Source organism: Hirundo rustica, chromosome 13 (genome assembly GCF_015227805.2).
Source record: "Hirundo rustica isolate bHirRus1 chromosome 13, bHirRus1.pri.v3, whole genome shotgun sequence".
Taxonomy (NCBI): domain Eukaryota; kingdom Metazoa; phylum Chordata; class Aves; order Passeriformes; family Hirundinidae; genus Hirundo; species Hirundo rustica.
The window spans coordinates 1,471,834-1,496,741 of NC_053462.1; the positions used below are offsets into that span (position 1 = coordinate 1,471,834).

General features: G+C 56.9%; 1 protein-coding gene across 5 annotated transcripts in view; it reads right to left on the reverse strand.

The window, feature by feature from the left end:
- Positions 1 to 6,881: 6,881 nt before the first annotated feature.
- Positions 6,882 to 24,908, reverse strand: part of LINGO1 (leucine rich repeat and Ig domain containing 1) — a 138,898-nt gene continuing 120,871 nt past the window's right edge. For 2 of the 5 annotated variants that reach the window (XM_040077249.2, XM_058422378.1), the window contains one exon: positions 6,882 to 9,103. In XM_040077249.2, the coding sequence (XP_039933183.1) occupies positions 7,250 to 9,091 (1,842 nt within the window). In that variant the 5' untranslated portion in view covers positions 9,092 to 9,103 and the 3' untranslated portion in view covers positions 6,882 to 7,249. Of the gene's footprint in view, positions 9,104 to 16,025; positions 16,133 to 22,982; positions 23,092 to 23,447; positions 23,602 to 24,908 lie in introns of those variants that run through there. The other 3 variants (XM_040077248.2, XM_040077250.2, XM_040077247.2) reach the window with 3 other exon arrangements.

A 24,908-nucleotide genomic window follows, 5' to 3' on the forward strand; every position in this document is an offset into this window, starting at 1 on the left:
CTGTTTTAGCCTCTCTTCTACCCAGCAGAGGCAGCTGAAAAAGAAATTTTGCAAATGTTTTTCTTGCTGTTTTGCATGCTTGGCTCTAGCTTTCCTCCAGAGAGAGATGGAGGTGGTGCACTTGGTGATGCAGTACCAGCATCTCCAAGAATGCTGCCTGCTTGCTTTAGTGCCCGGCTAGCTGTGGAGATCTGGGAAGGAGCTGGCTTTAGGTGCAGGGACACGAGCCAAAAACCGCAGCAAGCACGTGCCTAAAGGTGAGATGGAGGCAGAGGCACCTCTGGTGAACACGGCTGGGGTGGGAGCCAGGGGATGGTGAGAGGAGTAATCATATGCCCGAAGCAATCGCGGCCGTCAGCACAGCAGAGACACTCGCATTTATTTAAGGCGAGATGCCCTAGTTTTGTGCTGTCAGTGGAGTCCCTAATTATTCTTCAGTCTTTGTAGTGAGCTAATTAGTTTCGCAGCACTCAAGGCCGGGGAACACTGGTAGGCTTGGGAAGCATGAGCTGAAGAGATGATGAGGAAATGGCTGACTGGCAGATGGGAATGGCTGAGAGCAGGGCAGGGTTTGGAGAGCTGGTGGACGATGGTCTGGGAGGATGATGGAGGAGGGAAGAGCCAGAATCTCTTCAGGCAGGCTGCTGGAGTGTGACGATATGGGAGACAGGGATGAAGCAGCAGGAGGTAATTGAGGGGGAGCTGGAGGTGGGGAGGGAGTGAGAAGGGTGGCCCGGGAGAGAGCAGCCACAAAGCCCAGGGCAGGGTTCAGGGGTGGGATCCTGCATGGAGGGGAGCAGAGCACTGGGCAGGGCAGGAGCTGCCCCCTTACGTGGATGCTTCCTTGGCAGCTGCCTTTCCCAGGGTGCTGCCTGCAGGACCAGCAGCCTTTCCTGACTGTTCCATCATTTTGCTAGCTTGGTGGTGACACCAAAGAGCTTTGCAGGGAGAGGCCAGCCTGGTCTCCGAGCTGGATGTTCACTGTTCTGCCTGGTCAGAGCTGCTTCTTTCAGGGAGAGCCACCACAGATGAGGCAGCCTGCACTGATAGCCAGGTCCACAGTGTTCACATGTAGGCGTTCTCTGGCTGGTCTGTGTGCATGGGTGCCTCGTTGCTCTGACACAGGCCTCCACTCCAGAGCCCACGCTCCCTGCATCTGCACTGTGAGCCCCAGGAGCACAAAGGTCTCATTCCAGTTCTCACTGTCATTGGGAAGTTCCCAGTGGCCACTGAGTGCAGTGTGTGACAACTCTGAAGTGCCCAGGTGGCCATGGATTTATTAGGGTATTATCCTACTAGTGCTGCAAATGGTGTCATCTGTCTTCTAAACTTTGCACTTTATTTCAGGAAGAGAATTTAGTATATCCAGGCAATATGCTGTAGCTATAGCATATGATAAAGCCCTGCTGGAAAGCGTAGTTTAATTGATTTTGTTATTAAAGTGCCACTGGAATAAATTTGCTCATTTGAGTGAAATGTCTTATTACCTGGATCGTAACAGGCATGTGATGAAATCTCCAGAGGAGCTGGAGCTGCCCACTGCCTGGTGATAGAAGCTGACATGGATCAGCTGACAGGGACCCCACACCTGCCACCCTGTTCACTGCAGGCTGGTCACCCTGAGACCCTCAGCACGCACCCAAATCTGCAGGGAAAAACTCTGCTTGGAAACCTCAGGGTGGGAACAGACCACCCAGGCAGGGCACACTCTGTTTTAGTCACAGTCTGTGTTGTCCCTCTAATCCTTTTCTAAGGTAAGGACATTGTTTTAAAGGGAATTGAGGAAAAATCTCTTTCACAGGACAGTATTTCTTTAGTACCACCAGTAATGGGGGTGGATTGGGAAATGAACTGTTCCCTTTTACACTGGGACTAACAGCACAGCCCATGCTTTCCAGTTAAAATTTGATTGCCTTGAATCCTGAGGATTATGGAAAATAAGAAAAAGGCCTAGTAAAATTTATGGGTTTTAATCATAAACTGATAGAATCACAGTAAATCTATCATAAGCATGCAGATACGGATCCAGCAAAAAGAGAGGAAAGCAATAGGCTTTTTCTTGGAGGAGCTACGTGTACCTTGGCAGGGCCAGGGAGAGGGGATGCAGAGCTGCTCCCCCAGCCATCTCCTCTGGGGCGTTGAGCCCCTGCACCTCAAATCCCTCCTCCTCTCCTGTGTCCTGCAAAAGCCTGGAAGCAGGGATTGCACTGCAAAGTCCCTGCTCTGTCTCAAGGCAAAGTGGCTGGGCAGGGCTGGAGAGCCCATGTGGAGGTGGAAAAAGAGAGACAAGGCAGGAGATGGGGGAAGAGAGGGAAGGGGAAAAGGAGAAAAGGGAATCAAAGCCCAAAGATCTTTTTTTCCTCCACCTCTCTGTGTGCTGCTTGCTGTGGTGGAAGCAGGATGAGACCCTGCCAGGGGAGGAGGAAGGCAGAAATGTGGGGGAGAAACTTGTGTGCAGAGGGGACTGCAGGAAGCACTGCCATGGTGGAGAGGAGAGCTCTTGACAGAGAGAAATGGCTGGAGAGCGAGGGAGCAGCACAGAAGGCAGAAAGTATTTAAAAGAAAAAAAAAAAAAGAAAAAAGGAGCGATAAGGAAGAAAAAAGGGAGAGAGTAAAATATTGGCTCTGAAGCTGAGATAAGAGAGAGAGGGCAGTTAGTGAGAGAAGGAGTAAAATTAAGTGTGATAAGGCCTGATAGAAGCAGGGGAAGGCAGCAAGCCCAGGCAGACAGCAGAGGGGCTGCAGGCAGAGCTGGGGAGCTGTGGGCAGAGAGCAGAGGGGCAGAGATGGGGACTGTGGGCAGAGCAGAGGGGCTGTGGGCAGAGCAGAGGGGCAGAGATGGGGACTGTGGGCAGAGCAGAGGGGCTGTGGGCAGAGCAGAGGGGCTGTGGGCAGAGCAGAGGGGCAGAGATGGGTGCTGTGGGCAGAGCAGAGGGGCTGTGGGCAGAGAGCAGAGGGGCAAAGATGGGTGCTGTGGGCAGAGCAGAGGGGCTGTGGGCAGAGAGCAGAGGGGCTGTGGGCAGAGCAGAGGGACTGTGGGCAGAGATGGGGGGCTGTGGGCAGAGCAGAGGGGCTGTGGGCAGAGAGCAGAGGGGCAGAGATGGGGACTGTGGGCAGAGCAGAGGGGCTGTGGGCAGAGCAGAGGGGCAGAGATGGGGACTGTGGGCAAAGCAGAGGGGCTGTGGGCAGAGAGCAGAGGGGCAGAGATGGGGGCTGTGGGCAGAGCAGAGGGGCTGTGGGCAGAGCAGAGGGGCTGTGGGCAGAGAGCAGAGGGGCTGTGGGCAGAGATGGGGGGCTGTGGGCAGAGCAGAGGGGCTGTGGGCAGAGATGGGGACTGTGGGCAGAGCAGAGGGGCTGTGGGCAGAGATGGGGACTGTGGGCAGAGCAGAGGGGCTGTGGGCAGAGATGGGGACTGTGGGCAGAGCAGAGGGGCTGTGGGCAGAGATGGGGGGCTGTGGGCAGAGATGGGGGGCTGTGGGCAGAGCAGAGGGGCTGTGGGCAGAGAGCAGAGGGGCTGTGGGCAGAGATGGGGACTGTGGGCAGAGATGGGGGGCTGTGGGCAGAGCAGAGGGGCTGTGGGCAGAGAGCAGAGGGGCAGAGATGGGTGCTGTGGGCAGAGAGCAGAGGGGCTGTGGGCAGAGCAGAGGGGCTGTGGGCAGAGATGGGGGGCTGTGGGCAGAGATGGGTGCTGTGGGCAGAGAGCAGAGGGGCTGTGGGCAGAGATGGGGGGCTGTGGGCAGAGAGCAGAGGGGCTGTGGGCAGAGATGGGGCGCTGTGTGGCACAGGAAGGGGAAGGGCCAGCCTGATCCCCTCTTCTCTGGTCACCCTTACCCCTCTACGTGCTCTGGTGATCCGTGGAGAAGAGCTGAGTGGGCACAGGGATTGGTGGGGAGGGTCAGGGATTGGTGGGTGTAATTCGTGTCCCACAGGGTGCTCATTACCCTGCTCCTGCCTTGGGGGCAGAGGAGAGAGCTGACACCTGCCTGCCATGGGCCCTGGCAGGGGGGAACACGTGGAGCTGGTGGGAAGGGAAGGGCCTGCGGTGGGTGGAAGGTTCCCAGGCTGGAAGTGCTGTTTAACTACTCATCCTCCTCCCTGCTGTGTCCTCACACACGCTGCCTGTCATGAAGATCCCCATGGGACTCCCAGTCTAGGAAGCAGAGGAGGTGAGGCATGTTTGCCTTCCGTGCCCTAAGCACAGCTCCCTGGGTTTTTTGCTACCTCTTTTGAACTGTTTTATAAAGTGCTTTGTATTTATTGTGATTCCAAAGAAACAAGTGGAAACTGCCGTCTGGCTCTGACACATGGGCCATGGTTCCCTGAAAAGCAGTGCTGGAACCCAGCCTCTGCTTTGTCACCCCTGACTAAACTGCAATAGAAATAGACTAAATCTCAGCAAAGGAAAGAGAGTCTGTTCTTTGGATTTGGGGTTTTTTTCTCATTTTTACCAGCTATGAAAATGGCTGAGCTTACTTGCTGGCCACTCTGAGATGCTTTTCTTCTGCTCCATCCATCTGCTTCAATCACATAGTGACTGGAAAAAAAAAATTTATCCAGTTTACAAAACATCGAAAATTAAAAAAAATCCGTGTGGGTAACAAAGTGTGTGGCAGGTAGCAGTGCCACAGAGCATCGGGCACATTCACTAATGAGGGATTTGAGCTGTAACTTGGGATTTAGGGCAGCAGTGCGGCCTCCCCCAGGAGGGTTTTGGGCAGCAGAGGTGGTGGGGCTGGGGACAGATGTGCAGCTGTGTGACTGCATTGGGCTGGGAAAATTCCTGAGATGTTCTACGGAAAAGAAATAATTTGCTCTCTTCTCTTTTTTTTAAACCTTTTTTGACAGTGAAAGGCTTGGTTCCTCTCTTTGATTGCTGGAGCTTTGTAATGTGTTGCAAATTCTTCACTGGACTTGGTTGTTAGTATTTTTTAAAATCTCTGTGTGTTGAATTAACTCTTTCCATTACAGCATTAAAAGGGGTAAGTGGAGCCAATCAAGCATCTCTTGGCTGGCCCGTGCCTGTAGCTGTCCAGGGTCATGGAGACCCACCCCCTCCAGCTCTCTGCTGAGCCACTGGTTGAGTTTGTGTCAGTCCTGGGCCAGGCTCAGACTGAGCTTTCTGTGCCTAAATTCTTTCTTGCTTGGCTCCACTTGGCTTGGCATCATCCTCCAAGGGCTGAGGCCCCTGTGCATCCCTGCCTGTCCCAGGGGAGTGCTGCTCTGAGCCCCTGCAGCAGGATCTGCAGTCCCTGGAGCCTGCCTCCAGCTTCACCCCCAGGTTCGTGTGCTGCTGGTGGTGGGTTTGTGTTTAGCTCGCTGGAAGTATTGGTTAAACACTGGTGGGGGGGGAAGCTTATAAAGAGCATTTTGCTTTGGCTCTTTTAAAAAGCAAAACAAAAGCCAAAGGCTTTAAAAAAATGTATTGGTTTTAAAGTTACAAAGGTAAGATGTGTTAGAGGTGAGGAAAAAACAAATCAAAGCTTCTGAACCCTGCTCTAGAGAAAGAAACATAAGATGTTTTGTTTGAAGATGAACAGAAAACTGAAATCAGCAAAAACTCCCCCTCCCCACAGCACAGATGCTTCAGGTTGGTTCTTCTAGGCTGGCACACTGCTGCAAGAAAAGCAAGTCCATTCTTTCCCCTCTTGGGGCTCCAGGTTCCTGGCACTTACATTTTACCATCTTGTAGTGACTTTGATCTCTGGAGACTCCTTAGGTGCCTTGCCAATCAAGAATGCAAATCTGGGCTTATCTGCCTCAGAGGTGTCACTGAGGCTGGGTGGGCCAGGGGGGTCAGTGTGGTGCCACCCTCTTGGTGGCAGCTGGGAAAGTTGGGAAGTGCCTGCTGATTCAGTAAGGATTATAAAACCTTTAGCGCCCATATTGACGCCATTTGCAGGGATGTTTTGTGCTTCCAGCCCTGGAAGTCCATTGGCCAGTTTAATCCCCATTTCTTCCTTTTTCTTGTGGAGATGAGATGGGCCTTGAGGTCTCTGTCAACCTACCCCACGCCATTCCATGGTTCTGTGAGGCAGCACAGACCTTCTGGACCCGATCCAAGTCCCAGAGCTGACCCAAAGGCAGGATGTTGCTGTGACCAGACCCCATGGTGATGGGCACACTGGTGCTGGGCAAGGGCAGACAGTGTGGCACAGCCTGTGCCTGCTCTCTGCCTCAGTCTATGCCGGTGTTTATAGACCTAAGGAATTCCATTTTCAGACGGGTCTCCTGTGAGCCTGGAAGCTGAATTCCCTTGGGTGTGCCTGAGGGTGCTTCAGAGTTTGGCTGCCAGTGATCAGGTCCTGAATTACAGGTGGGGAGCAGTGCTGGAGTTGTTCTAGCCACCAGGCACCAGTGGGTGCTTCCAATGGATGTGTCACGTCCCTGCCCTTGGGAACAGCTGTGCAGAGCACAGGAGCCAGCTTGTCCCCTGTAGGAGAGGAGACACTGGTACTGCTGCAAAGGCTGGCAGAAGATCCCTTCCCCATGTAAGAAGCAGTAGGACCCCCAGCCCTGCCCAGGAGCAGGAAGACACAGCCCTGCTCCATACTGCTTATGGACATCAGTGTCACAGCCTGCTCCACAGGCTTTGGGCATGGGCAGGGGAACTGACTATAAAACCAGGAAAAATAGCCAAACCCCTGTTGGTGCCATGCAGGGCGCTCTGGGAGGTGCCTTTGGTGTCAGCAGGCCTGGGGCTGCTCTTGGCAAGGCATCTGGGAGGTGCCTCTGAGGCAAGAAAACAAGCACTTGCCAAGTACAGAACTGGACAGATCAAGAAGTCAAGATTTTGCATTCCAACTATCTATAGGAAATAGGGTTTTTTTATTATTTCAAGTTTTCATAAAAATCCATAATTATTGAAATCAAAGTTACAGAAGAAAGTTTGTAACTTTTTTATTGATTTTATTTCTTTTTTCTTTCTTTTTCCCACCCCCCCCTCCCATTTTTTTTCCCCTCTCAGAGTTATATCTGACACCAGAGTCCATCAGACAAAGTCCTTACAAACACAAGAGTCCTGAAGACATCGGCTGAATGTTTTCCTGGTATAAAGAAGAAGAGGAGGAGGAGGTGGTGACAGTGCAGGCGCAGTGGGTTTGGACAGGGGCAGAGGGCATGGTGGAAGGAGAGAGGTCGGTATGTTTGTAGCAATGTTTGTTAATTATTTTTTATTTGTTCATTTGTTCTTTTTCTTTTTTTTTTAAAAAAAACAAAACAACACCATTATTATTTTCAAATTGTTGCCTGGTTAAATCATTTTCATATTGAACTTGCGTGGCGCGTCGGCAGAGCTGATGCCCGCGTCGGACTTCCGTGGCACGTACTCAATTTCAATGTTGTGCTTGGTGTTGCCTTTCCCACGGCTCCACAGGAAGAGAAGCACCAGACAGAAGAGCACGACGCCCAGGAAGGAGATGAAGCCCATGGTGGTGGCGATGATGAGAGTCTTGATGTCAAAGGGGAAAGGCACGGTGGCGCGCGTGCTGTTGGCATCGCTCTCGTTGGGCTGGTTGGAGATGAACGCGAAGGTCTTGTTGGGCTGGTGGGGCCAGTCTGGGGAGTAGCTGCGCACGTGCAGGTGGGCCAGCATGGTGTCGTTGCCACCCGCGTTGCTGGCGATGCATAGGTAGGTGCCATTGTCCTGGATCTGGGCGTAGCGCACCTCCAGCGTGCCGTCAGGGAAGACAGTGAGGCGCCCGTTGGTTTTGGTAGAGATGAGGTGCTTCCGGGGAGAGAGCCACATGATGGTGGGTGGCGGGTCCCCATCCGCCCGGCAGACAAAATGCACCGTGTGGCCTTCGTCCACGAAGATCTGCTGAGGTTTGCGGTCCCGTATTCGTGCTCGGCGGCAGGTGAAGTAGTTGGGCAGGAGGACGTCGGGGAAGTCCTTGAACTCCTTGCCCTGGACGAACTCGGGGGTGGAGCAGGTGGGCTGCTGCTTGTTGAAGTTCAACCTCCATCGCCGCCGGAAAACCCAGAGCAGCCGACAGTCGCAGGCTAAGGGGTTGTTGTCGAGGATGAGCGTCTCCAGGTTGCCCACCGAGTGGAAAGCTGACTCCTCCAGGGTGGTCAGCAGGTTCCCTGACACGTTCAGGATGCGCAGGTAATTGAGGCCACGGAAGGCGAAGGGCTCGACCGTGGTGAGCTGCCCTCCCACCAGCTGGATCTCCTGGAGCCTGAGCAGGTCATGGAGCATTGAGCCCTCGATGGTGACAATGGGGTTGTAGGACAGGTTCAGGAAGCGGAGGTAAACCAAGTGCCTCACCGACACGTACGGGATGGACGTCAGGTTGCAGTGGGTGATGGACAAGGAGGTCAGGTTCAACCCATAGAGGCAGTTGGATGTCATAGTATCCAGGTAGGGCCAGTGGGAGATCTCGAGGACCTTGAGCCGGTACAGCCTCTTGAAAGAGTAATCCCGGATGGTATTGATGTTCAGATGGCGCAGCCGCAGCACGATCAAGCCGTGAAGGTGGGACAGGGCCTCCGTGGGGATGGAGGTCAGGTTGCATTTCTCCAGGGTCAGCTGCTCCAGGCTGTTGAGGCCACTGAAAGCCCGGTGGGAGATGTAGACAAGGTCGTTGTCCCCCACCTCCAAAGACTTCAGGTTGTACAAGTCCTGGAACATGTAGTCCAGGAGGATCACAATTTTGTTCTCACTAATGTCTAGCTTGGTAAGGTTGCTGAGTCCAGTAAACACCCCCAAAGGGATCAGCTTGAGTCTGTTACTCCTGAGCCCCAGCGTCCTGAGGTTGAAGAGGTTGTTGAAAGCCCCAGGTTCAATGGCACTGATGATGTTCTCGTTTAGCTCCAGCTCCTCCAGGTGAGGGTAGTTGGCAAATTCATCCTGGTTGAGCGTCTTGATGCGGTTCTTGCCCAAGTCCAGCAGCCTGGTCTCGGTGGGGATCCCCTCTGGCACGACCATGAATCGCTTGCGGTGGCACAGGACGGCGCGCTCCTGGGCAGAGCACTCGCAGCGTGGCGGGCAGCCTGTGGCGGAGCCGGACAGGATGGATCCCAGCATCAGGAGGAGAATCGGCTGCCAGCAGGCCAGGATTGGGCTGCGCATACTCGCCTCCCCAGCTACCATCCTATCTCTCACCTGCAGGTAACAGCGGGAGAGAAAGAGCAAGGGGCACGTGAGCAAACAACGGGCACGGCCGAGGCAAAAGCTTTGGTGTCCTGGCAGAGGTGACGGTAAGGCAAAAGGCACCGCCGATGCACAGCAGAGGGTCTCATTTTCCAGCTGAAATCCAGCCCTTTGGCTTCGAGACCCTCTCTCCTCCCCGTTCCCTGACTTTCCACTTGATGACTGAACGTGCACAGACTTTTGAGTGGAAGGCCTTGAGGAATCTGTGTCAGACAGCTTCCTCTGCTTCTTAAAAAAATAATTTAATATGAAACATATCTATCTGCATCCTATTTTAAGCTCTTGGAATTATTCCGTTCCCTGTAGATGGAGCCTGAATATAAAGGCTGCTTTGCAAATAGAGGAGCTGAGCACAGGATGGAGCATCTGAGGGAACCCCACTTGGGGTGAGGAACACTTACAGCTCAGTGGGAGCTCCCTCTGTGCTCCCCCATGCCCCAGCTGCTCTCAGTGTGTCCCCAGGGCCAGTCCCTTGCGTCCCACCATGCCAGCCTGCAGGGGCAGACCCAAACAGCAACTGGGCAGACACTGCCTACAGAGCAAGCAGTAGCCTCAAGTCAGGGCTCTAGGATAATGAGGGGGCTGCCTGGTGTCAGCTGGGAAAGACCCAGCCTCCTGCTGATGTCCCTGGGGAGGGCTGGGAGACTTCCCTGGGGGCTCAGGTCTGGCTCGTGCCCCAGCCCAGAGCCATCCTGGCCCAGCAGAAGCGGATGCTCCCTGTCACACGGCCTTTGATGCATTTATTTCCTTCTTCAGGCTGTTATGAGGAATCAAATCATATCAATATTGCAAATGAGAACTCCGGCTACTCCAGCCCATGTTTATATCTATTGTTACATTACTCTCTGCACTGCTCCCACTAATGCTATTTATGGTTATCGCCGAACACACCCAATCCATTACTTCCATTGGCTCCGTTTGTATCCATCACTGTGTATCCTGCCCATTACTTTCCCTGCTCTAGCACTATTTATGGGGCTGGTACACATTCTGCACATTCCTGCCATTGCGTCTGCGCATATTTATCATTTCATACAGATATATGACCCAAGGATCACTTTTGTTCCCAAAAAAATTATTCAAAATTTCTTCCTAAGATACAAGGATGGGAGATGATGGACTGGCCATAAAAACGTCCACCAGCACCATCTTGGAAACCACCAGCCTTGGCACAGTGGGTGATGGGCACTGAGGGCCTGGAGTATCCCCACAGGAACCCTCTGTGGTTTCCTTCCACTCCACTGTCCTCTTCCACCCCCCTTTCCCTGCACCCTCTGCTGTGGGGCTGCTCAGTGCGGATCACACGTGCTGAACACACATCAACCCAAAATGAAGGGGTGCAGGGATGGAGCTCCCCTGCCCGTGATGCTGAGCTCCCTCCTGCTGGCCCAGGGCCAGCACATCCCAGTCCAGTGGAAACATTTCCAGTGAGAGTGCCTGGGCCCCGGCCAGGCTGCAAAGAGCCATTTGCTGGGTATTTACAATCCATCATCTCCCATGTCATCACCTCCCTGGTGCTGGGCAGCAGTACAGACACAAGCGGGGCTGCTGCTATCGCTGCGGCGGGGTTGGGATGGGGCCGATGCCCTGGAGCCAGGATGGCCCCGGCTGGGGCTGGGCTGCCAGTGGGTGCCCATTCCACCCCTCCCCGTGGCCAGGAGCCTCTTGGGCACTGCTCTCCCACCACACGCTTGTTACTGAGCACTGCTTTGCCTGCAGCCTTTTTTTTCTCAGAAACCAATTCCTACTCCTCACAGCCGTGCTGAGAAAGCCATCAAAGACGGCAAAACACGGCATGCAAAACAAAATACAGTCTGAGGGGCTTAATTATAGCAGGACTGAAAACACTCAGCTCATTAAGAGTGCCAGGCACCAGCCTTTTTTGTGTGCTGGGCCGAAAGCTCCACTCTGCCTGCATGTGCTGCTCTGTTCTGGTCCCTGCTGGGCAAGGGGAGGGGGCAGAGCCGAATCCTGCAGACCAGCTTCCCCCAGGTTCAATCCTGCCTCTCCACCAGCGGGAAGGGGATTGCACCTCCAACACCTTTGGTCCAGTGCCGTCATCCCCACTGCAGCTTCGGTGGAGCCAGAGCTGTGCGGTATCGATGAGGAAAATATCGGCAAAGAGGCAATAGATGAATGAAGCGCAATCTGTGTGGCGTTACCCACGAGCACAGCCCAGAATTAAAGTCTAGATACACCTCACACATTATTAGTTCTCAGCTAAATTTAAATCCATGATAAATACAATCCCTGACAAAAACATCCGTAATCTTAATAGCCGGAGTCACAGAGGAGCTTTGAGAGAAAGACAATAAATAAGCTGGAAAATTCTGAGCTAAGATGAGCTTTAAATCACTTCTGGCTCCCATTTACCTCTGCCTGATTCGGAGAGAAATAGTTGTGCCTCAAGGTGATGTGGATATTAAGAGATGCCCTTCTAAAAATGACTCGAACTGCGATTTTTGTGTGAGCTGTGGGCCAACAATGCAAGCAGGGCTTTACAGCCCCCGCGCAGCTGCTACCTGCAGGAAGGGCTTTCCGCAAAGCCCTCCCAGATCTACTCTGAGGAAGACCCTGAAACACACCCAGGACCCCTCCAGGGTGCCGGCCATGTCCCGGCAGGAGCAGAGGATCGGGCCGTGGCCGTGATGCACAGCCCCGCCTGCGAGAGCCACAGCCCTTGGCATGAGCGTGGTTCTCCTTCCTCAATCACAAAAAAAGAATCGACAAAAAAAAGCAGCAGCTTTTTTTACAGCACCAGCCACCAGACTCGCTGCCTTTAGGCGACGAGCAAACCCAGTGCAAGCCAAAGCAAAACTCATGCTCAGAGCCATGGCAGCCACTGACCCCTGTCCTCACCACCTGCTGCCCAGGGCTGGGGGCTCCCAAGTACTGTCCCTTCCCTCGGCCCAAGAGGCACAGATGGATGCACCGGAGCGCTGCCTCGCTGCTAAATACAGCAGGATCTGCCCAGTGTCTGCCTGCGCTCAGTGCTGGAAGGAAAGAGGCCATTCTGGGCCTGTGCCTGGAAATGCAGCCTGGGGCACGTGGGGTTTGCTCCAGTGTGACAGGCACAGGCTGCCTGCTGGGGGAGGAGTAGCCCCAGGAAAGCCAAACTTGGGTGTTGACCCAAGAGGGGAGCCCAGCCTCTGCCCCTGAGCATGCTCCTGAGGATGCCTCAAGGGGGAGGCAGCCGCCTGGCCATGCCCACCACTGTCACTGCTGTCCCTGGGCTGTCCCCTGCTCCCCACCCCGCCGAGCGGGGAGCAGCAATCTGCTGTGCTGACAGCGAGCGAGCGGGAGGCAAAAATCCCCGAGTCAGCTCTAAGCCCACCTGGCAGCCATAAATTACAGGGCAGGAGATGTTCACCCTTGAACCAGATGCTTCTGAGAGCATCGAGAGACAACAGGCAAATTTAGGACAAAGCAAGCCATATCCCAGCAGGGAGGGGGCCCACGGTGCTCTGGGGGCTCAGTGTCCCCACCCTGTCCCTGCAGGAGCCAACCTGGCGCTCCTGGCTGGGCACAGGCGTGAGTTGGACTCGGCAGGGCTGGGCATCCTCAGTGCGGGGGTGAGTCCAGCCATGGGCTCGTGCCATCTCTGTTCTGATGGCTTTGTATGAAGCCAACAAGACACAGCTCCCCGAGTCCACGCTCCTGTCTCCTCTAAGCTGCTCCAGCTAAGTCAAATTTTATTGAACTTGACTACGTTTTAGAGACAAAGACTCCAGGTTTACAAATAAATATTTAACAACCTTTCCTGCTGCTAGAGGAGTTTCTTATCCAGACCCTGGACTCTGCACTGTTTTTGTAGCAATCTGCAAAGCAGCAAAACAAAGGGAGCCACTTTAATTTGCCAAACACGTTTGTGCCCATTTCCTCCTCTCATTATTTCCTCTGTGTCCAGCATACATTTGTGGGCCCTTTTGCTTTGTCTCTCCCCCCTCTCCACCCTCTCTGCTCCCTCCTCCTCCTCCCCTTTTCCCACCCAGTCCCAGAGTGCAGGCACTGGCAGTACCTGCCCTTCTCCCCCCTGCTGGATGTGCAGCAATGGGTGGCAGCATCGGGCAGAGGAGGTGGTTTCCTTTCTGGAATCACTGTGCTTCACATGGAGAAGAAGAAATCAAAGAGGGAGAGCATAAAGTGATCCCTGAGTCCTGCCAGCTCTGGGCTGCGTGATGAAGACCTGCCACCACGCTCCTCTCGGCCTTCATTAATGGATAGGCTGCTAACAAAGGGTTAGAGGGCTGTCCCGTGTCCTGGCCTGGCCCCAAATCATCCAGGAGCAGCACAGGAGGGTGAAAGAATGGGGGAGAAAGTGGCAGAAGATGAGAAGGACCCCTCGGGGTGGTGGGGACACACGAGCAAGTTGTGCAAGGCAGCGAGCCAAGGCAGGTCAGCCAGAGGAGTGCCCACCCTCGGCCCTACCAGCCACCAGCTGCCGGGGTCACCGTCCCCTTCCCACAGGAAGGCACAGCTCTCCAGCCTCCTGGAGTATCTGCTTTCAGCAGCTCCGAGGTGGGAGCCTGGAATAGGTGTGATGCAACCTGATCTGCTCTGGCAGCTGCTCTGAAGCTGTAAAAGAGCATGAAGAAGTATTGAAGATGCAAATTCCCTTCCGGCACTGACACCGCCCGGCTGGCACCAGATTTCGGCCACGGCTGGCCCAAGGGAGCACCCCGCAAAGGCATTTCCTCATGGAAACAGGCTCTGCCACCCAAAATATGGTGTCCCCAGCACCACAGGCAGTCAGGAAAGCACCAAGCCAGAGGGAAAGAGCAGAAAAAGCAGGGAGATGCCCAGGGAAGGAGAAGAGCTCTAACATGGGCTGAGGGGCTGGAATGCTGGTAAGGGGAGGCTTTGGCCCAGCTGTCTACTGGTTTAAATCTGGGCTGTGGATCTACCTGACCCCACACAGGGACAGCTATGTATGGTGGAGGGACAACCAGCAGTGGCCTAGAGCCACCCTGGAGAGTGGTTTTCAGGTGGGTTATCGAAGCAGGACGATGGGAAGGAGATCCTGGTTATCTCTGCAGGATGCTGAAGCTCAGAGCAGTTTTTGCTGAGGCTGTTTCTCGTTGCGATCACATCTGTGCAAGAGCTCCTCACCCTCCCCATACCTTTGCTCCTTTTCTCTCTTTGGCTGCACTCTCTCAGCGCCCCATCAGCACAGAAAACACCCTGACAAGGGATCAATAAGGAGTTGCAAAGGCAGCTGTGGACGTTGGGGGTGTAAAGCCCTGAGCCAGCACAAGATAAACCAGGGGGGTGAGGATGCAGTGCAGGGTGGAGCTGGGGTTTAGGGCCAGCCGTGCTCCCCTGCTCGTGGGTGGAGGTGGCCAGGACACAGACCGGTCCCTGCTGCCACAGCCACTGCCTGAACTGGTGGTTCAGCGCTTCCCAGGTCAGGTGAGCCTGGAGAAGGCTCATTTTTTATTACCTGTGAGAGCCAAAGAGCAGGGGGTTGTGTTTGCCAAGGGAATAGCTTCCAAGGATTGGCTGGAGACTGCTAGGCCTGGGACAGGAAGAGATAGCTGGAGGCTGGTGGGCACTGGGAAGGACATGCACTATTTGAATGCAGATCCTCCTTCTTCTTCCTTTATTTTGGCAAATTTCCTTGGGATCGCTGTGTCTGTGGATATGGGCTGGGTCATCAGAATGTTTTAAGTGCTCAGTGAAGGCACGCAGCTCGACTTGCACTCTGATCAGTGAGCACTGGGTACAGGAGGCTCCAGTGTAGCACAAGGGTCTCCCTAGATGGTTCTTCTTCCTTGTCTGTAGCTGGGAAAGGGCAATGGAAAAATGCTCCAGGCTCTTCTCAGGGCAATGGAAACACTTGCCCTAAAGAGGTGGAACAAAGTCCAAGGAGTGTGTCTGCTGGGAGAGCCACCAGGGTCACAATGACATTGCGAAGGCATCCCCTGCAACGTGCCCATGGCCCAAATGCCTTCTGTGCTTCCTGGAGCTCCCTTGAAGCGCTCTGAGGGCCCTGCACAGGGCAGCAGTGCCGGTGCTGGAGGACGGGCACAGCCCGGGCACAGCCGTCCTTCCCTTCCCAGCAGCTCCGGTGCTGCCGGGGCGGCCCCAGTGCTGCTGAATCAGCCAAAGGCCAGCTGCACGGAGCCTGAGCTGGACCCCGTGTGCAGGGCAGCACACACAGCTCCTGACATGGCACAAAAGCGGCCGGAACAAAGTCACCCCGCTGCCAGAGAGCCTCTCCTCTGGCCAGGAGCAGATGGCATCGCTGTTTGGGCTTGCCTGGAGGGCTGGGCTGGTGACAGGGGCTTCTTGCTCCCACAAACCCAGGCTCCAGCCTGTGCCGTGGCCAGTGTCCCAGCAGCGAGGAGGGCACCGCTCTGCCAGGCTGAGACACCGCTCCCAGCCACCCACAAACCACACCTGGGGGCACCAGGAAACACGAGCAGCTCCCTGCTATTGCTCCCTGCCTGGGAACACCCAATCCCCTCCAGCTACCAAAGGCATCCCAAGGCTCTACAGCTCCCCAGAGCTCTGCTCAGCGCCAAGAGAACGGCTGGGGCACCAGCAGCTCCAGCAGCAGAAACCCAGGGCTAACAGAGAGCTGGAGGAGCCCCACTGGTGCCTCCTGCCCTCATTTACCCAGGGCTGCCTCAGCAGGACAGCAAATGCCACACCAGCCCAATGCCCTGGTCCCAAGGGCCATCAGAAAACAGCGCTGAGCCTTTGGGATGTGACCCCCTCTAAATGACACCACTCCAAACCACTGTGTCTCTGCTGCATCCCTGCCGCTGCTCAAAGGTTGAAACCCCAGATCCAAGGCCCAAAGGCTGGGGAGCAGCAGGTCCAGGGATCAGTCACATTCCTCACATTTAATTTAAGCTAAGGCTGTACTTACAGCATCACTTCTGTTCCCAGGCCACATCCCTTGAATCCCCCTACGACCAGCACAAGATACCAGGAAAAGTACAAGGGCTGCTCCGGAGCACTGTGTTTTCCCTGGGAACCTTTGGGATAGCGGCAAGAGAACTTCAAAGGACACAGGACATTTCGCTGACCTCAGGGAAACCTGCTGATTTACCCCCCTTTTGGGTACCAGCCCTGGTATTTTTATACTGCTGCCTAAAATAAGTGGCCTCAGAAGCCTTTGGGAGAAGCCAAGTGCAGCCCAGCCCGGCAGAGCCGGCTCTGGGATCACCAACCGCAGGGACAAGCGGCAAGGGTGGAGGGATTGCGTGTGCCAGGGCTCCCACGAGCGTCGGTGGCACCAGCAGAGCCGTCCTTGCTCCACACGCACAGGGACACGGGGCAGAGCAGGGTGCCAGGGCCACAGCTCTGCTTCAAGGCACTGCAAGAGACGGAAGCCCCAGTTCGTTCTGTGCGCCTCAATTCCCGATGCCTTCCCGCAAGCCAGATCTCTCCCTCTCCCCCCGCTCGCAGTTATTATTAAGTTTTGTTCACATAATCACAAATTTGGTGCCGCAGGAATTTCCAGAGAGTGAAATGGAGAAGAAAGGGAGGCAAAGAAAGCATGAGCAATAGCAAGTGCAGAGGGGAGATTCCTCTTCCCAGGCTCGTTTTCTCTGGGCTGGTTTTACATGTTTAATTCCTTTTTCTTTCCGCCTTTCTCACTTGTTTGATTTTTGCATTATTTATGGCTTGTCTTCAGGGCCTGTATTTGCTGTTATTGTTTCATTCAACAATAAAATGGATTAGATAAAAACAAACTGTGCCGAGCTGTGGCTGAGCCCGCCCTTCCTGCATCCAGCTGAACCCACACAGCCGGGCAGAGCGGGCCAGGGGCTAGCAGCCCTTCCCAGCCCAAACCCCGCAGGAGGGGAGGTGCTGCAGGATGTGGCCTGGACAGGGTTTGGGCTGAGAGAAGTCCTTGGCAGGCGCGGGGCTGTGCCAAGGCACAATCGTTATAATGCCCACGCCAAGGGTGTCAGTGTCAGCACGGTGGCAGACTCAGCCATGACATTCCTCAACTTTTCCAGGATGTGCCGAGCCCGTGGGCTTGGAAGAAAAAAGAGGGACCCCCCATGAGGATGGAGTGGCTCCCCACTCCCTCAAAAGAAGGCAGCCATGGGGTGGGTTTGCTGCATTTTGCTTGAGCTGAAGGCAATGCTTTCTGCCCTTTCCTCCTCTCCCAGCACCGTGGATAATGGCACGGAGCCTGCGCTCTGGGCTGTACGTGAGAACAAAAGTAATCACGGGGAAACACAGTGCATCGGAATGCAATCGGAAATGCAAGGCCGGGGTTTGCGTTTCGCTGCCGCTTCCCATTGAAAAGGATAAACGGGCTGAGCACAAATCAGTTTAACGGCAGCACCTAATGGCAGCGCAATTCTGCGGTTCCCAGAGCGAACCTAGCTCAGGCCCAAAGTGGCGGGGAGATGCCGGCTCTGTGGGACGGCACAGCCCCACACAGCCCCACACAGCCCCGGGCAGCAGCACTGAGACAGTCTGGTTCACCATGGCACAAGGACACTGGTGTCCCCCTGCAGCCCTGGGAATGTCCAGGGACTGTTGTCTGCCCAGTTCCCAGCAGAAGAGTCCCTGTGGGTGTCCCTCAAATCCCTAAAGTCCTCGGACCCACAGGGAGCCTGTGGAGTGCCATGGCTCTGTGCTACAGCGCACAAAACACGGGCCAGCAGAACAAGCCACCAGGCCAGTGGTGCCTCCCCGCATCCTCAGGCTCACATTTTGGATAGACCAGATGGATATGGCTCTGTGGCTATGCCCAATCCAAAGGAGGGGTGGAGAAAGGCTGGGTTCGGGTACGGGAGGGAGAGCTTTGGCTGCTGGAGGGTGAGAAGTGCCTCTGGAATGCTCAGGCTTTGCTCACCACCCCTAGATTGCCTCTGAGGTCTAAATCAGTTGTTTCCCATTCCATACTCGACATCTCAAATCCAAACAAAGAGCTGAAAGAATAGATCACGTCAAAATATTTCTGCTTCTCCCTCCTACAAGAATTCCCCATCAGAGACCAATCCAATTAAGGTGCAGGTTATGAAATTAACCATAATTACCAGAGTGATATTTAATGTTTTGCAATCTGATGAAGAAACAGAATGGAAATGACAAAAAAAAAAAATAGTAATTGTAGGTCTTACTGATATAACTAAAAGCAATACAGGGTGGGGAGGGGAAGGGCTGCCAGGGAAGCGACGGCTGTATGGGGTGGCTGGGGCTGGGCTGCATCAGGAACCTTCCAGCCCCAAGGCAGGGCTGGGTACTCCCCCCCTGGGTACACGTCCCCCAGGGAGCCATGGCCAGCCAGCCCCCCAGAGCAGAGGGTGGCCCAGTCTGATGGTAACCACAGGCATTTTGCTATTTGAGCATCCCTTGGGCAATGCTGGGCCACAGGAATCCTGTCTGGGTGGCACAGCCCAGTCCTGCACCTCCTCACTCTGTCCCTGCTCCCTCCTCCAGCTCACCCAAGGACTGTCCCCAGCCCTGAGACAAAGGACACGAGTGCTCCCATGGGGAAAGCCTTTGGCCTCTGCCAGGATACTCCTGTGGAGCCCAGGAGAGGAATGCTCATTGTACACACGTCCATTGCAGGATGCTGAGACACTGACCAGCTTGCAGAGACACAGAAATAAAATGATGGAAAAAAACCATGCAGGATGGTTAAACAGAATCATTTCTGTGCTTAACCATGAGAGCGAGCAAAACAAAGCCAAGCTCCCCACGCCCTGTGACAGGGACACTGACTGCTGCCCTGCCTGATCCTTCCTCGGGCAGGAGATGCTGTCTGGATGGGGTACAGGCCTGGGAGGGGCAAGGGATGGTGGCCAAGATGTTGCTGAGGCCAGAGGGAGGACTGAGCCACTGGTGGGGCTCATGGCAGGGCTCCCCAACACGGCCATGCTGCACCGATACACTCCAAGCATCCCATGCAGGCCCAGGGAGGTCCCGTTGGCCATTCCTGATTGCTGCTCCTGAAAGGTGGGAATCAGCCAGGATTCACCGCAGCACAGTGGCTGGGGTCTCTGCCCAAAGCTGGGCACTCCTCCTGAGCCAGACTGGTGTGACCTCCTGCCCCCGGGGATGGAGAGAGCCACGCCCTCCCTGCCTGGGCTGAAGGGGAGATGATGATGATGGCACTCTTGGTGACATTTATCAGCATTTATTCAATTGCCCGGGTCAAGCTGACAATTAACGCTGCTCAGACACAGCCACCTCTGTGTGACCCAGCTTTCTCCTGGTGACAGGGGGACAGAGGGCACACCATGCTGCTGGCAGTGCCTGGGGGCTGCGGAGGCACTGGGAAGGGGGGACTCAGGCTGGTGTTTGTCCCTTTCCCCAGGTAAGCCCCTTTCCCCCTCTGTATCACACAAGCCCTGCCACTGCCCAGCAAGTTCAAACAGCCACCAGCACTGGCTGTGAGTAAGGCACGTCCCCAGGCATGGTCACAGCGTGCTGGGACACAGCAGAGGCACAGAAATCTCTCTCCCTGCAGCCATTCCCTGCCAAAAGCTCCCATTTTTACTCTCCTGGGTGGAAAGAAAGTGGAAAATTTTGACTAGGAAGAAAATTGAGATCATGACCCTCTCTTTCTTTCTCCCTTTGTTTTTCTTGGGTTGTTTGATTTGACTTAAGCATTTGGAGCCTTTTTCTCTCTCATCCCAGCCTTCCCTGCTACCTGAAAAGCTCTTCTGGCTCTTTTCCCACCTAAAACCATTTCTGTTTGTGTGGGATGAGCCCTGCTCGAGGTTCAGCAGAGAACAGAGGAGAGCTGCTGACTCGGTGCACTGGCTGTGCTGGAGAGACCAAACACCCACCGCCCTGGCCGAGCTGTGAGTTGTATTTTCCACCCGAATGTTCACAGAGATGTGCCCATTGCCTCAAAGATGGGGTCTCACCAAACAGCAGCACCCAGTGGTCATCCAACATACCTCATCAAGCCCCAGCAGGCTGTGTTGTGTTTTACAACTCAACAACTGTAATTACACTGTAATTGTGGTGTTATTATAAAGTGATTTATCAACCCCTGAATTAAAGCCCCAAGTCAGAGGATTTTATACTTGCCACTGACATGGAGCAGCACTAACTTCAGCAGTGCTACTGTGGCTATGTGCTATGTGAAGCAGGACACTAAAGAAAACAGAAGTCCTTCAGTGATGCTGCTAACCTTCTAGGAAACAGTGGTAATTAGAGGTATCACACAGTAATTACATTACAGGTGTAGAGTAACTGCAGCACAGTACGGTGTTACAGCGGTACGGCCATTTGTTTAGTAATTAATCCATCCACAAGAAGGCCTGGAAAACCTGATGCTTCCCCAGGAGCTGTAAAAGCAGCTCCAGTGTTTCCTCCAGTCACCTCCTGCCTGTCCCAAGAGACCCAGCGAGACCTGGGGCTGCCTGAGCACTGGAGCGGGCAGGTGCTATGGGGAAAACTCTCTGTGGGAAGATGTGGAGGATTTAGCCCAAGAACACATTTCTCTCTTGGCCATGCTCATCATCTGAGAGCTCCAGAGGCCCCCTCTCCTCCACGGCATTCAGCATCCGTGCCAGTGGCATCCAGGAAGGAGCAAGGAGCAGCAGGTGAGAAGGCACAGCCAAACCAGACACATCCTCCCACCATGCCCCAGCCCACTCTGCTGGATGGGCAGGGGCTGAGCTGCCCCTCTGCTCCTGGCACCTGGGACAGGCACGGCTGTTGTGGCCACCTGCCTCTGCAAGAGGCCCAGGACAGGGACAAAGCACGCTCTTGGAACCAGGGAACAGACAGGCAAGAAGCAGGGGGAAGAAAGGTTTGGGCAGTGATGCTGGCTGGGATAGCGGTGTTGGGATGGGGACAGGCTGGGATAGCTGCTGTAAGGTGGGAATGGGCTAGGGCAGCTGTCATGGGGTGGGGATGGGCTGGAAGAGCTGTTGTGAGGGAGGGATGGGCTGGGATGGCTGCCTTTGGGTGGGGATGGGCTGGGATAGGGGCTGGGATGGCTGCCTTTGGGTGGGGATGGGCTGAGATCGCTGCCTGTGGATGGGGATGGGCTGAGATAGGGGCTAGGATCGCTGCCTTTGGGTGGGGATGGGCTGGGATCGCTGCCTTTGGGTGAGGATGGGCTGGGATAGGGGCTGGGATCGCTGCCTTTGGGTGGGGATGGGCTGGGATAGGGGCTGGGATCGCTGCCTTTGGGTGGGGATGGGCTGGGATAGGGGCTGGGATCGCTGCCTTTGGGTGGGGATGGGCTGGGATAGGGGCTGGGATCGCTGCCTTTGGGTGGGGATGGGCTGGGATAGGGGCTGGGATCGCTGCCTTTGGGTGGGGATGGGCTGGGATAGGGGCTGGGATCGCTGCCTTTGGGTGGGGATGGGCTGGGATAGGGGCTGGGATCGCTGCCTTTGGGTGGGGATGGGCTGGGATAGGGGCTAGGATCGCTGCCTTTGGGTGGGGATGGGCTGGGATCGCTGCCTTTGGGTGGGGATGGGCTGGGATAGGGGCTGGGATCGCTGCCTTTGGATGGGGATGGGCTGAGATAGGGGCTAGGATCGCTGCCTTTGGGTGGGGATGGGCTGGGATGGCTGCCTTTGGGTGGGGATGGGCTGGGATAGGGGCTGGGATCGCTGCCTTCGGGTGGGCTGGGCAGTCCCGTACGGTCCGTGCAGCCCCCGTGCCGAAGGAGATCGCTCGGCACGGCCACACTGCTGCCACAGCTCCAGCGTGCATGAAGGTCAGGTCAGGGCTGCCGCAAGGTTCGGAGAAGTGAGGAGAGGGTTAAGGCCGGCAGGAGGGCTGGAATGGGGCTGTGGAGCGGGTATCATTGCAGAGCCACAGCCTGGCTCCGGGAGGTGGTGCAGAGAAAGGGGAGATGGAGGGAGATCCATGGAGTGGGGCTCTTCCTGGGAATGCCTGAACTTCCCCCCGCGAGTAAGACCCCGTAGAGCAGCAGGGCTGCCACACCGATCCCCTGCTGCCGGCCAGCGGCGACAGCCGCTTGCTGGAAAGGGCGTTTGCTGGGAAGGACCGCGGATGGCGACTGCCGGGGCAGGGACAGGCAGGGAGAGGCAGCAGAGCCTCGGCGACGCCAACCAGCCCGAGCAGACCCGATCCCACCAGTGCCCGCGCTCACCCGCTGTCCCTCCCTCCTCGTGCAAATCACTTTCGCGGCACCAACACTTCCATTCCTTCTCGGAGGTGGCAAATCCAGCACCTGGACCGAGTCGTGCCTCTACCTGTCACTCGGGCTATTTATACATCCAAGTGCAAGGTGAAAAATCCAATAACCCACACACGGTAACGGAGACAACAAGCGTCGGCACCGCCCGGGAGGGCTCCCAGAGCCCTTCTGCCAAGCAGGCTCCTGGGCATCCTGGCAATCCCCACTGCCCAGTGGAGCTCTTTTTACACAAGCCACTTCTTTTTCCTGCCCAACAAACCGAGGGCAGAGCCCGCGCCGGCAGCCTGAGCCTGGCCCAGCATCTCCAGCTCTCTGGGTTGGCTCCTGGCTCCGGGGAGTGGGGCTGAGCCCAGGCAGGGGGACCCTTCCGAGCCCCCCGAGCCCTCCCAGAGCCTGAGGAATCACCGCACTCGGCATTAACTCCCCACGGCCCCGACTCACCTATCTCCAGGCTGGGGGGACTGGTGACAGAGAGATGAACCCCTGCTCTGAAAAATACCCCTTCCCCATGACTCCTGCCTCCTGTCTGATCGCTCGGGGCTGGAGAGCTCTCCCTGCCCGTCTTTAACCCTTAATGCCTCTGCTTCGGGAATAGGCAGAGGAACAATTCCTCCGCTTGAGTTAACCCTCGCTGGGCAGGAGATGGGCACAGCCAGCTTGAGGCTGATCCCTGCTCCCCTCCGGTCCCGGAGGGTAGCGCTGTCCACACCACCCGTTCCCTACCTGAACAAGGCATCTGCTCCAGGCCGGCCAATTCACCCGGGAACTACCGGGAGAAGAGGAGGATACTCCCCATCAGGATACAGCCTCAGTCCCGCCGAGCCCCAGCCCCCTCGCTGGGACCCCGGCCCCGAAGCCCGGCCCCGCCTGGTTCGTAGCTCCCGCAGGAGCTGCGCCGAGGCTGCGGGAACGGTGCGGGTGTGCGGGGAGGAGACGGGCACAGGGGAGAGCCCGGGCAGAGCGGGGCGGGGAGCGGCAGCATCCGCACCGGCGGGGCCGGAGGGCGGCAGCTCCCGCAAGCACACGGCTCTCCGCACCCTCGGGGCACGCACCAAGTTCCCAGCCCGGCGCCCTCCGCACCGCGCGGGTCCGGCCCCGGGGCAGCGCCGTAGCGGGGTAACGGAGCCCCCACCCCGCTCCCGGCCCCGCCGGTCCCGCCAGCCCCGTCCCCGTTCCGGCGCCGCTTACCCGCATCTCATCCTCGCCGGCGATCTCCTTCGGTCAGAAATGGCATCTCCCCCGGCCCCCCCGCCAAACCTCCACCTGCAGTAGCGCAGCTCCCCCTCTCCGCAGCGACAGCACGAGCGGCGGCGGCGGCGCTCCCGGGGCCGGGCCGCCCCCCAGTCCCGCGCCCGGGGGAGGGAGGGCCGGGCCGGGCCGGGCCGGGCACTGGGACCCCGCCGGGGCCGCCCTAGGGCCGCGCGGCCGGCGGCTCCCTGCCCTCCGCGCCCGCGGCGGCCCGGCGGCGCTTCGGGGCGGCGAGCATCGCAACCGCGGGCGGGCGGGCGGCTGGCTCGGCCCGGGCTCACGCACGCCCGCTCCGCCGGCCGGGTCTGCGGCGGCGGGCCGGGCCGGGTTGCCACCGGCCCCCGCCTCCCCTCCGGGAGGAGCCGGCGGCGGGCGCGGGGCGGTGCGCGGAGCGGGCACGGCAGCGGCGGCCGCGGCCGGTCCCTCCTCCCTCCTCCCGCCGCCGCCCCCGCTCGGCGCGGGGGGTGCGGGTCCCCGGGGCTGCGGGGCGGGGGGAGCTCCTCCGCCAACCGGGGCCGCTCGATGAACGGGGGCCCGGAGCCCCCGCCCCGCCGCCGCCGGTGCAGCCTCGCTGCCCGCAGGGGACGGACCAAGGCAGCTCTGCCCGTCACCGCCGCGTCGGTGCCCGGCCCTGCCCGCGTTCGCCGGGAGACGATGCCGGGCTACCCTGGGGATTCCGGGGTCCGTCCTATAGCAGCTACCTCAGCGCAGCAGGGTTTTGCTCCTCTTTACCCACCCCGGCACGTAAGAGAGAAAGGGCTGCGGCGACGGGACGCCTCCGAGGGTGGGTGTGGGACCTGGTGATCCCAAAGATCCCCTCGGAGGGTCCATGCAGAGCTGGTGGCCGTTCGTTCAGGACTTTGTACACGACTTCCCGAGCACTGCCCACCGCGTCCCCTTTTCCATAATGGACAGTCTTTATCGAGCAGCATTAGGTTTGCCCAGCGCTGGCTCTCGCAGCTGAGGCCGATTTCTCCAGCGGTAACGGACACAAACTTCGCTTGTAATGTGCACTTTTCCCTCCTGCTCCCTCTCGGCTGGGCTCTCCTGGGGTGCTTCCTGCTGTGTCCTGCTCTGTCCCAGCTGTCCCTGGCTGCCGGCCAAGGCGGACCCGAGGCAAGAGCACCAGGGCCTTCTGCAGCAGCACGGGCTGGGGCCGCGACTCTCTTCACTGGGTCCCGCGAGCCTTCCCTTGAAGTTCAGCTGCTGGGAGCTTTTGAGCTGGCCCCAGGCCTCTCCTGTGCCATGGCCTCCCCCAGCCTCCCATGGAGCACAGGAGAGGCCGTCCCAAGCTCCTGTCTCTGCAGCGGGCTGCGAGCAAGCCCCGGGAAGCTCGAGCCCCTCCTGGCACTCAGGTCGGGGCTGCTGCCTCCCGTTATCCCGTTATCCTCCTGCTTGGCA